At 45.8% G+C, this 12574-nt stretch overlaps 1 protein-coding gene across 1 annotated transcript in view; it reads right to left on the reverse strand.

Moving 5' to 3' along the window:
- Nucleotides 1-2852: 2852 nt before the first annotated feature.
- The window catches only part of ATP6V0D2 (ATPase H+ transporting V0 subunit d2), a 66959-nt gene continuing 57237 nt past the window's right edge, over nt 2853-12574 (reverse strand). Inside the window, exons 6-8 of the mRNA XM_073550549.1 lie at nt 5254-5430; nt 4617-4694; nt 2853-3889 (exon numbers count right to left, since the gene is read on the reverse strand). Coding sequence (XP_073406650.1) covers nt 3728-3889; nt 4617-4694; nt 5254-5430 — 417 coding nt within the window. The 3' untranslated portion in view covers nt 2853-3727. The remainder of the gene's footprint in view (nt 3890-4616; nt 4695-5253; nt 5431-12574) is intronic.

Here is a 12574-nt window from a genome sequence, read left to right on the forward strand (position 1 = left end):
TACACCTCGTACACACGCGGCTCCGCTCCGTACACCTCGCACACACGCAGCTCCTCTCCGTACACCTCGTACACACGCGGCTCCGCTCCGTACACCTCGCACACACGCGGCTCCTCTCCGTACACCTCGCACACACGCGGCTCCTCTCCGTACACCTCGCACACACGCGGCTCCGCTCCGTACACCTCGTACACACGCGGCTCCGCTCCGTACACCTCATACACACACAGCTCTGCTACATCCACACTGTAAATCCTGACCCCACACATACTTACCTCAACCAGCACCATGACAACAGCAAAGCAGAGTCTTGCAGACTGTAGAGGCAAGGCTGAGCGCACAGGACCTGTGATGAGGTCACAGGAGGGGCGGAGTCAGGGGGTGACATGATCGGGGGGTCTGGACAAAGGCTCCTGATCATGTGACCCCCTGACTCCTCCCCTCCTGTGACCTCATCACAGGTCCTGCGAACAGAGCGAGCAGGCAAGCGAGAGCGACGCTGTGAGTGGCTGCGGAGGGGAGGGGGGTCTCATGCTAAGGCGAGGATGGGGTGTGTGGGGGGGGCGTGGCGACTTATCTCCCTGCAGTGCGGGAGGAACTTGGAAACTATCACCGCCATGCCCGCAGAGGGCCGGCGGCAGGAGCCACAGTGGCCGCAGCAGCTGGCAAGCGGCCACCCGCGGCCCACGTGACAGCGGCCCAGCGGGAAAATGCCCGGTTGGTTATATTGCCAATCCGGGCCTGGTCATGGGGAATTATGAGAGGATTGTTTTAGAGGATAAGGGATAAGTTTGCGTTCCCTTTGGGTACGACTTAGGACAGACACCAATCTCAAGAACGAGGTTATTCAACTATCTCCGATAGTACCATAGACAATGAATGTCTATCCATCAGACACATAGCCAATGATTGGAGCCACGATGCGCATGTTTAGCCTCCGCTTTTTTGAGATTAGACTCTACAGGGTCCTATTCTCAGGTTCAGGGGTCAGATTCCCAGTGATCGGTAAGTTATCCAATATTCCATGGATTGGGGATCATTTACAATCTTTTGATAATCCCCTTAATACCTTATCTGCTGAAGAGTGATTAAGATATTCTATGAGTTTATAAATTATTATTATGTTTGCAGAACTCCTAATTTCGATGAGAATTTCATTAAATGAAGCAAAGTATTGCCAAAACTTAAACAGATCATAATGGTTAGCACTAAATCGAGAGGTTCTATATCACAGGTTCAATGGAAATGTCGATCACACAATATCACAGAGAGCTGTGCTTATTCAGCAAATGTAGAACATATATACACCACAACCATAATGGAAACTCGTCAGAGACATTATTGCTATGAGAAGAGATAGCGCAAGGTAGTGAAGTGTGCAACAATGGCGGCGATACCGATTTTGTTACAATGCAAAGATCCTTTGCTTTAAAGTTAAGTTATCAGGACATCAGCAAATTACACTACAAGTGCACTGGCGGGGGGGACGGTTCACCTCTTCACTCCCGCCTGCCCAAAGGCGCCCTCTGCTGCTTGATTGGCATTGGAGACTGAGTGAAACTTCCTTTTCACCTGGTTGACATTTGTATATGCGCCGCTCTTCTTTTGACCAGAACATGCTCAGTATGAGACTAATGAATTGTGCAATACATGGTGGCAGCGCACAGCATATGGATCGGCCTAAAGAAGAGCGGCACATGCTCGATACGTTTTTGCAGATTATAATGAAGGGCATGCAATGATTTTTTTTACTTAAGCTGAAACTTTCCAGTGGTGCTAATATTCAAAAAAGGCTCAGAAACTGAGCATGGGGACTATAGTCCTATAAGTTCTACTATGGGAAAATACTTTGAGAGTTTTCTAGCAAAATAGTAAAACTGGAGAGACAGAAAAAGTCAAATAGGGTCTTATCTGATAACCAAGTGGTGTAAATTATTATGGGTACGGTCACCTGATAGGGTTGTGACAGTGATCAACTCCTATGGAAGCATGTAAAGGCTGTGGCAGGACCACCGAAGAGATACGTTGCAATGAATGAGGGATGTGGTGGTTCAAAGCGCTGCCCAAGGTTCAAAGACACGATCACACACGAAGGTTAAACATGAATGCGGTTTATAGGCAATGCGTTTTAAGGTTTTCAAACCTCTTCATCAGGACCAAACCACAATGATCACACCTTCGTGTGTGATTGTATCTTTGAACCTTGGGCAGAGCAGACTCTGAACCACCACTTTCCTCATTCCTTCTAACAGAAGATATCCTCAAATATCTCAATCACAATAACTTCACAACCTAACATGGGGTTATGGAAGATTGGTCCCGTCAAATTAAATTGATCAGCTTTAATGAGGAGATAGGTTCCAAATTAGACCATGGTAAGGTCATGGGTTAACAAGTGACTCAGTGATAGGGGGCAGAGAGAAGTTTTTAATGGGACACATTTGGATTCAGTTCTAGTTAATTGTTGGGTTTCACAGGGGTCAGTATTGGGCCCTTTCCTTGTTAATATTTTTATCAGTGACCTTGTAGAGGGCATACAGAGTAAAATGTCAATACTCTGCAAGGTAATGAACACACAGGAGAATAATTAAATATTACAGAGAGATTTATGTAAATTAAGCTTGGACGGAGAATCAGCAGTGTAGTCTAGATAAATGTAAGGTCATGCACTTGGGCCGAGGAAATTAAATGCACAATTAAGTAATGAATGGTAAAACACTGGGTAAAACTGTCACTGAAAAAGACTTGGGGTATGAGTAGACAGGAAACTAATTTTTTGTGACCAGTGCCAGTCAGCTGCTGCCAAAGGCAAATAAAATCATTGGATGAAATAAATGACGCATAGATGCTCATGACAGAATATAGTTTTGCCTTCATATAGGTCAATAGTGCATCCACACTTAGAATACTGTGTACAATTTTCCAGAATATAAAAAGGGCATTGCTGAAATTCAACAAGTGCAGAAAAGGGCAACCGGGGTTATTAAGGGCATGGGCCATCTGCAGTACCAAGACAGGTTATCAAACTTGGGGTTATTCAGTTTGTAAAGATGAAGCCTTAGAGGTGAGCTTATTACAGTGTACATATATAAGGGGACAGTACAGAGATCTTTCTAATAATCTATTTAAACCTACTCCTTCAATGATGAAAAGTTCATTTAGGGCCTCAATGTCAAATACTAGAGATTTTGGGCACTAGATTCTGTGATGGGACTTTGGTCCGTGGAACAAGTCTGGTTGCCATAAGTGGAGTCGGGAGGAAATTTTTCTCCTAGTGTGTGGCAAGTAGCATCTGCCTCATGGGGCTTTTGTCTTCCTCTTGATCATCATGTCAGGTTGAAGGTGGAACTTGATGGACTTGTGTCTTCTTCCAACCTCAAAGCTGCAAAAGTATGAACAGTTCCTCCTTACAAGCATGTACTCCTTTGTATGATACTGAGGCCTTCAACAGAGGTCCCTTGTAAGCAGATATTTAGGGTACTACAGAGATTAAAAAAATAACTATGCTCAGCCTTTACATTTTCTTCCAACCATGCTTTGCCCACTTTACCTTCTGTAAATACGATGAGACGTAACACATTCTACTCTGTATTAAACATATTTTTTCTTATGTTCCAGATACTTGATCAAAACATAATTTGGAATTTTCAGTAATTTTGATAAATGCAATATTATAAGAAAAACGCTGGGGTACTATAACCTGCAACATTGTGGATGAATAAACAGTTTACAGAATAGGAATGTAGTTATTAATTTTTGTTCTGTGCCTTTGAGAAATACACTCAGCAATCCACACAACATTACGGCATTCCTGCTCCTTCAACTTAATGTAGGCGTAAAAGACCCCAAAGTGGAACTGATTGTTAAATGCCAGCACATTCATCTTCACCTGGGAACAAAGAACAAAATAAACTAATTACTCAGTGTGACATCTGATAATTAGAACTTGTGACTGATCCAGCAGATAGGTGATAAGTGCCTGATCACTCAGGGTGTCATCTATTCTTGGCTACCTTCATTAGTCCCGTCTTCAATCAAATTGGGGGTGGGATTCCGGCGATCACGTATACAATGGATAGTCGATACATTGTAATTATGGTTCAACCACTTTAATAAATAATTTTAAAGGGGTTTTACATTAATAGCCATCTATTAAATATATGAACGGCTTTTTGTCTTTAGGGACATTAAAGGTACCCGTACCATTGCTACATGCTGCCTGAACCACGGGCAGCACGTATCAGACACTGACTCCATAATCTCAGCCACGAATGTCTTACTCTGCATTGTTTTGGTGAAAACATATATTTAGGAGCCGGTGGCTTCAGTGATTGGTCCAAAGGCCGGCTTCTACGCACCAAGCACCCCTTGAGTGATAGGTTTCTCTTCATGTCTATGTATAAGGAGAGACCTGTCACTCAAGAGCAACAGGACGGTAGAAGTCGCCGGAAACTGTGATCTGGATCTAGTCTCCCAAGCCACATTTCAGAGTAAAATATAACTGGCTAAAATGACAGAGACAGTGTCTGATACCTGCTGGCAGTTTGGTTTGGGCAGCTTATATCAGTGGTCAGGTTCCATTTTGCAGGATGCCAACTCTTTACTTTATGCCCTACCTCATGTTCAAAAAACTTGTCTTCTAAAGTCTTTTCTCCAGTTCCGCTTCCAACTCCTTCAAACAGTGCTCTGTACTCCTGCAAAAAAGACAAGCCAGCATGTATTCGGACCAACTGCTCTACCATAACTTAAGACTATTCAGGTCTGGATGATTTAGCGAATCCTGCTTTGAGCAGGGGGTTGGACCAGATGGCCCAGGAGGTCCCTTCCAACTCTACCATTCTATGATTCTATGGATCCAAAGACAGGAGAGGTATGAAGTCTTACTTAAAACTTTTCTTTTCTCATGTTGCCTTGAAGTAACTAGACTCCTCATACTCATGTTATGTGCCCTTGTACCACAGTTTTCCCTATCTACAGTATAAACTCTATTGGCATTTCGATATTTGATGTGGTACCTCTGTCTTGAGATTGGAAGTGCTTTGGAAAGCAGAGCTTACGCGATTACTGCAAGTGCACAATGACCGGCATTTGATCCTGAGTTTTTACAGATTTTCTGATATTGATAATAAGCCGACATTTTCATTATATTTCATTAAAACTATTTATAATACAGTATGCAAACATTGTTAATGTTTTGATTAAAAAATGATGTGTATCTAAAGCCCTCACAAATGCTACTGAGATTGTACATACACCGTAGAATTCTGCTAAGTTCTTCACTTGGTCATAGTCATCTGCGCTGGCAAGTAGTCGTAGTCCCTCTGGATACAGTTTGCCACATGTTGGGTACAAAGTCTCCCGGTCTTCTTTGTTAAGCTCAGTGCCAAATGAATTGATAGTGATGATAAATGCACGTCTATCGGCTTCAAACTGCGAGAGAGAGAATATGGCGGCTATTTATTTAAAGTGGTTATCCCAAGAACAAAATTACATTTTAATTAGTGATGAGTGAGTATACTCGTTTATGGGGTTTTCCCGAGCATGTTCTGTGTCCTCCGAGCATTTGGACGTGCTCAGAGATTTAGTTTTCATCGCCTCAGCTGCATGATTTGCGGCTGCTGGACAGCCTGAATACATGTGAGGAATGCCTGTTTGTTAGGGAATTGCCACATGTATTCAGGCTGTCTATTAGCCGTAAATCATGCAGCTGCTTCGACACAAACTAAATCTCCGAGCACGACAAAATACTCGGAGGACACCCGAGCAACGAGTATACTCGCTCATCACTAATTTTAATCAATAGATTTTGGAGCAATAATAATAATAATTTCCACAATTGGATGTGTTCAAAAACAATATTCCTGTGCTGAGATAATCTTATAAATGTGCCCCTGCATGGTCTGATCCTGCCACATCTCCTGGGCAGGGGAGGAAACAGAAGAGACTATACAGACATTACAACATAGGATCACAGCTTATTCTTTCTGTGAGGTAAACATTTCCCTGCCTGTTTTTAACCCCTTAACGACCGCCGATACGCCTTTTAACGGCGGTAATTGAGTGTACTAAAACCACAGCTCCGTTAATTCACGGCGCTGTGGAGAAAGTGCATAGCGCCCCCCAGTGTCGGATTTTCTCCGGGGTCTTGGCTGCCAGGGGTAGCCGAGACCCCAGAGAACATGAATCAGTCGTTTTTTACCGACCCCGCTTTTGCGATCGCCATTATTAACCCTATAACGGCGACGGCAAAAAAAAAAAGAAGCCGCGATTATGCATTAAATTTCGCTTTCCTCTGATGTGATCGCACATCAGAGGAGAGAGAAATAGGGTCCCCGATTCCCCCGGTACCTCTCCGTGGTCCTCCGTCCCCTCCCGGTGGTCCCGCGTCCCTCCGGTGTCCTCCGATGGGCGCCGCCATCTTGAAAATGGCGGGCGCATGCGCAGTGCGCCCGCCGGGAATCTGCCGGCTCCGGCTTGCAGATTCCATTCATTATTTTGATCACTATGATAAACGATCATAGTGATCAAAATAAAAAAAATAGTACATAACCCCCCCGTTTATCACTACCTTATATAGGCAAACAATGAAATAAAGAAAATATTTTTTTTTTCTGTTTTCCATTAGGGTTAGTGCTAAGGCTAGGGTTAGGGTTAGGGTTGGGCTAGGGATAGGGTTGGGCTAGGGTTAGGGTTGGGCTAGGGTTAGGGTTGGGCTAGGGTTAGGGCTAGGGTTGGGTTAGGGTTAGAATTAGGGTTAGGACGAACTAGGATTAGGGTTAGAATTAGGATTAGGGTTGGGATTAGGGTTAGGGGTGTGTTGGGGTTAGGGTTGGAGCAAGAATTGAGGGGTTTCCACTATTTACCAACTTTGGGGGTCTAAAAATTGGGGTCTAAAAAAATCACTTTTGTGGAAATAAAAAAGACTTTATTTTCACGGCTCTGCGTTTATAAACTTCTGTGAAGCGCTTGGAGGTTCAAAGTGCTCACCACACATCTAGATAAGTTCCTTAGGGGGTCTATTTTCCAAAATGCGGTCACTTGTGGGGGGTTTCCACTGTTTAGGCCCATCAGGGGCTCTGCAAATGCAACATCATGCCCGCAGACCATTCCATCAAAGTCTGCATTCCAAAATGGCACTCCTTCCCTTCCATGCTCTCCCATGCGCCCAAACAGTGGTCCCCCCCCACATATGGGGTATCAGCGTACTCAGGACAAATTGCACAATAACTGAAGGGGTATGATTTCTCCTGTTACCCTTGTAAAAATAAAAATTTGGGGGCAAAAAGATCATTTTTGTGGAAAAAAAATGGATTTCTTATTTTCATGGCTCTACGTTATAAACTTCTGTGAAGCACTTGAAGGTTTAAAGTGCTCATCACACATCTAGATAAGTTCCTTAATGGGTCTAGTTTCCAAAATGGGGTCACTTGTTGGAGTTTTCCACTGTTTAGGCACATTAAGGGCTCTCCGAACGCAACATGTATTTTTTTTTAATGCAAGAAAAATGGATGCCGTATTGCATCTTTATACTGGATGGTGCCCTGTTAGCAGTTTTAGCTACCATGTCTTTGAGTCCATTAAGAACACATGAGACATGCACAAAAAATGAACAGGTCAGTAAGAAACTGTTCACACCACCCAAAGACTAAGACACAGAAAAAACACACAGTATGACAAACGTGCATGAAAACTCTGCTGTAAAATATATGTAACAGTAAGCAGCAAGTGCTAGTAAAAGATGATAACAAACACAGGGTATTTAGTTGATACATTTTTTGCAAAAAATGTATACTAAGCCACTCCACCAAGTCACGGTAACCCTTCATGGAGCAGTCCTATCTAATGTACGGTATTTAAAACCTGATCATGTTTGTCATACTGTGTGTTTTTTCTGTGTCTTAGTCTTTGGGTGGTGTGAACAGTTTCTTACTGACCTGTTCATTTTTTGTGCATGTTTCATGTGTTTTTAATCCATTAATTTCTTGCTCATGCAAGCTTTGGGAGATCCCCGCCTCTCTCTTGTGCGACATGCACCTAAGGAGCCATTTTGCCCAGTGTGCCCATACCGTGCAGCGCCTTTCTGAATCCTGCTCATATAGGAATTGTTCACATGATCAGGTTTTAAACATCTGCAAGGAGTTTGTATGTTCTCCCCGTGTTTGCGTGGGTTTCCTCCGGGTACTCCGGTTTCCTCCCACATTCCAAAGACATAATGATAGGGAATTTTAGATTGTGAGCCCCATCGGGGACAGTCATGATAATATGTGCAAACTGTAAAGCGCTGCAGAAAATGTTAGCGCTATATAAAAATAAAGACTATTATTATTATTATTAATAAATACATTAGAAAGGACTGCTCCGTGAAGGGTTACCGTGACGTGGTGGAGTGGCTTAGTATACATTTTTTGCAAAAAACGTATCAACTAGAGTTGAGCGAAACGGGTCGAAAAAATTCAAAAGTCGCCGACTTTTGGCAAAGTCGGGTTTCATGAAACGAAACCCGACCCTAGGATGAGGTCGGCCACGAGGTCGGCGACTTACGCGCCAAAGTCGCGTTTCAAAAGTTTGTTTTGCGCTCTTTTTCAGCCAATCAGGATCCACGGACACTGTGGGCAACGTGATGACCTAGGCACGGGTCACCACCATCTTTCAGAAGGGCATGCAAGTGATTGGCTTGCTTTGGTGGGCGTCACAGGGGGTATAAAAGGGCGTGCACGCCGACCGCCATCTTACTTCTGCCGATCTTAGTATAGGGAGAGGTTGCTGCTGATTCTGTAGGGAGAGCGTTAGGCAGGGAAGAAGACAAAAAAACTGCTTCTGCTGCTAGCGATTTGGCCTGCACAACACACAAGTCACTGTGTGTGCAGTGCAAGGGGAGGCTATATTGTGGTGTATCAGTGGTGTTGGTTGTTGGGCTGCCTTTTAAGGCTTCCTGACACGCTGGCATTGCTGTTTACCCACTGCTCCGCAAACTGCTTTTTTAAAAGCAATCCAATCTCCCTTATCCTCTAGTCACTTTTGTCACAGCTGTGCCATCGAGCCTGTCACATAGCGCTCAGATATCAGTGGGCCTCACACAATCCACAAGTGTCCAGTGTCCAAAAGTGTGCGCAGAGATTCAAAATCTCCATTATCCTCTCGTCACTTTGGTCACAGGCAGCTGTGCCATCGAGCGTGTCACATAGCGCTCAGATATCAGTGGGCCTCACACAATCCACAAGTGTCCAGTGTCCAAAAGTGTGCGCAGAGATTCAAAATCTCCATTATCCTCTCGTCACTTTGGTCACAGGCAGCTGTGCCATCGAGCGTGTCACATAGCGCTCAGATATCAGTGGGCCTCACACAATCCACAAGTGTCCAGTGTCCAAAAGTGTGCGCAGAGATTCAAAATCTCCATTATCCTCTCGTCACTTTGGTCACAGCTGTGCCATCGAGCCTGTCACATAGCGCTCAGATATCAGTGGGCCTCACACAATCCACAAGTGTCCAGTGTCCAAAAGTGTGCGCAGAGATTCAAAATCTCCATTATCCTCTCGTCACTTTTGTCACAGGCAGCTGTGCCATCGAGCCTGTCACATAGCGCTCAGATATCAGTGGGCCTCACACAATCCACAAGTGTCCAGTGTCCAAAAGTGTGCGCAGAGATTCAAAATCTCCATTATCCTCTCGTCACTTTGGTCACAGGCAGCTGTGCCATCGAGCCTGTCACATAGCGCTCAGATATCAGTGGGCCTCAATCCACAAGTGTCCAGTGTCCAAAAGTGTGCGCAGAGATTCAAAATCTCCATTATCCTCTCATCACTTTGGTCACAGGCAGCTGTGCCATCGAGCCTGTCACATAGCGCTCAGATATCAGTGGGCCTCACACAATCCAAAAGTGTCCACTGTCCACAAGTGTGTGCAGAAATTCTAAATCTCCCCTGTCCTATAGACACCTTGTACCTTGTTTTACATTACTATATAGTTTGTTGGATTTTGTCTACATTTCTACCAAAAATGAGGAAGGCTGGTGGAAGAGGCCGTGGAATTGGGCGGGGGTTGGCAGCTGGTAATGATGGTGTTGGTGGTGGATCTGATGGTAGTGGCAAGAGCAAAATAGGACCGAATGCAGGAGGTGCTGACCCTGCGTCATCGTCTGGCTACATAAGGCCTCGAACGCTTAGTTTTCTAGGAGTTGGCAAACCGCTTTTAAAGGCAGAGCATCAGGAAAAAGTTTTGTCTTACATTGCTGACTCAGCCTCCAGCTCTATCGCCTCCTCTTCTTCAGTTGTAAAAAGTAAAAGCACTGAGTCGTCATTGGAGGCTCATGTTCATGAACCACACCTTTCCTTGTGTCCTTCACCCTAACCAAGATTGAAGGATGACGCAGGCCATACTACTGATTACTCCATGGAGCTGTTTTCACATACCATGCCTGGATTATCAAGTGAAATGGTGAATTACCCAGGCCAAGATGAATCTGACATGGAGTGCACTGATGCACAGCCGCTGATGGATGATTCTGCTGGTACATTCACTCAGAGCACTACATTGTCCTCGCAGTGTACAGACCCAGATTTTGACCCTGATGAGACTCAGGTGCCCCTTTCCGCACACTATACCACCATACACGGTGACACACAGAAAGGTGCACATGACATTGAAGAGGAGGTGATGGATGACCCAGTTGTTGACCCAGATTGGCATCCATTGGGGGAAGAGGGTGCTGCTTCCAATAGCTCAGATGAGGAGCATCCACAGCAGACATCGACATCGCAACAGCTGTTATCTGGCAGGCCCGGAGCACTCCAAAGACAGGTTCCAAACATCAAAAGAGTTGCTGGACAGCTTGTCCAGAGGGTCAAAAGATCACAGCGTGCTAGGCCGCAAAATGTCTGCCAAAGTAGGAAGAGTGCAGTGTGGCACTTTATTGAACAAAATCCTCATGATCAGGCCAAGGTTATCTGTAAGAAGTGCGCAAAGACCTTTAGCCGAGGGAAAAATCTGAAAAATGTGAATACCAGTTGCATGCTTAGACATTTAACCAGCATGCACTTGCAAGCGTGGACACAACACCAAACCTCAAGTGCCACATGTGCAACTGATCACAATGAAGGTAGTCAGCAACGCTACATTGTTTCCCCCATTGTAAGCCCACCGGTTAGCACAGCAGCAAATGTTGAGGTGTCGTTGCAAGACCACAACAGTCAGGGAATCCCACTGTTATATCAACGAAAGACTGATTCTAGGCCATCAGAAAGAACACCAACACCATCACCATCATCAACCCTCTCTCAGTCCGCCCTGTCCACCGCTACTTCCACCATATGCAGCTCTCAAGTCCAGCTCACCCTCCCAGACACTATGAGTAGGTCAAGAAAGTACTCATCCGCGTACACTGGGTTTGAACGCCCACATTGCCAAACTAATCTCGTTTGAGATGATGCCCTTTCGGTTGGTGGAAAGCACAGCTTTCCGCGAACTCATGGCCTATGCAGTACCACGCTATGACCTACCCAGTCGCCACTTCTTCTCTCGCAAAGCCATCCCAGCCCTCCACCATCATGTGAAAGACCGCATTGTCCATGCACTCAAGCAGTCAGTGAGCGGAAAGGTGCACCTCACAACTGATGCATGGTCCAGTCGGCATGGCCAGGGCCGTTACGTGTCCATCACTGCGCACTGGGTTAATGTGGTGGATGCAGGGTCCACAGGGGACAGCGGTGGTGGGACAGTGCTGCCTAGCCCACGGTCTAGGAAACAGTTGGCTGTAGGCGTTCGACCCTCCTCCTCCTCCTCCTCCAGAAGCGAAAGCTCGTCCACAGAGCGCAGTCGTACGAGCACTCCATCTGCAGCTGCCACTGTTGCACACGATGTGTCCCCCTATCGAGCAGCTAGTGGAAAGCGTCAGCAGACTGTGTTGCAGATGATGTGTTTGGGCGACAGACACACCGCCGAGGTGCTGGCCGAGTACTTGAAGCGACAAACTGAGTCATGGCTGGGCAGTGTACATCTTGAGGCAGGCAAGGTAGTTAGTGATAACGGCCGTAATTTTGTGGCAGCCATAGCCCTTTCAAAACTCAGCCACATACCTTGCTTGGCTCACACCTTGAACCTGGTGGTGCAGTGCTTCCTCAAAAATTATCCGGAGTTAACAGCCCTGCTCCAGAAGGTGCGAAGACTGTGCGCGCACATCCGCCGGTCGCCTGTACACTCCGTTCGTATGCAGAAGCTGCAGCGATTGCTCCACCTTCCCAACCACCGCCTCATTATCGACATTGCAACAAGGTGGAACTCCACCCTGCACATGGTGGAGCGGCTGTGCGAGCAGATGCAGGCCATAATGCCTTTGTGGGAGGATACACGGCCAGGCACTTTGAGAGCAGACATGGAGTTGACAGGCGTGCAGTGGTCGAAGCTGAAAGACCATTGTAAAGTCCTTCAGTGTTTTGAGGAATGCACACGGCTGGTAAGCGCAGACGACGCCATCCTAAGCATGAGCATCCCACTTATGCGTCTGCTCATGCAAACTTTGACGCACCTTAAGGAGCAGGCGTCTGCAGCCAATGTTGATGAGGAGGAAGAGGAGGAGGGA

This window comes from Dendrobates tinctorius, unplaced genomic scaffold, assembly GCF_039654945.1.
Source record: "Dendrobates tinctorius isolate UK_male_01 unplaced genomic scaffold, ASM3965494v1 ptg000165l, whole genome shotgun sequence".
Lineage (NCBI taxonomy): Eukaryota > Metazoa > Chordata > Amphibia > Anura > Dendrobatidae > Dendrobates > Dendrobates tinctorius.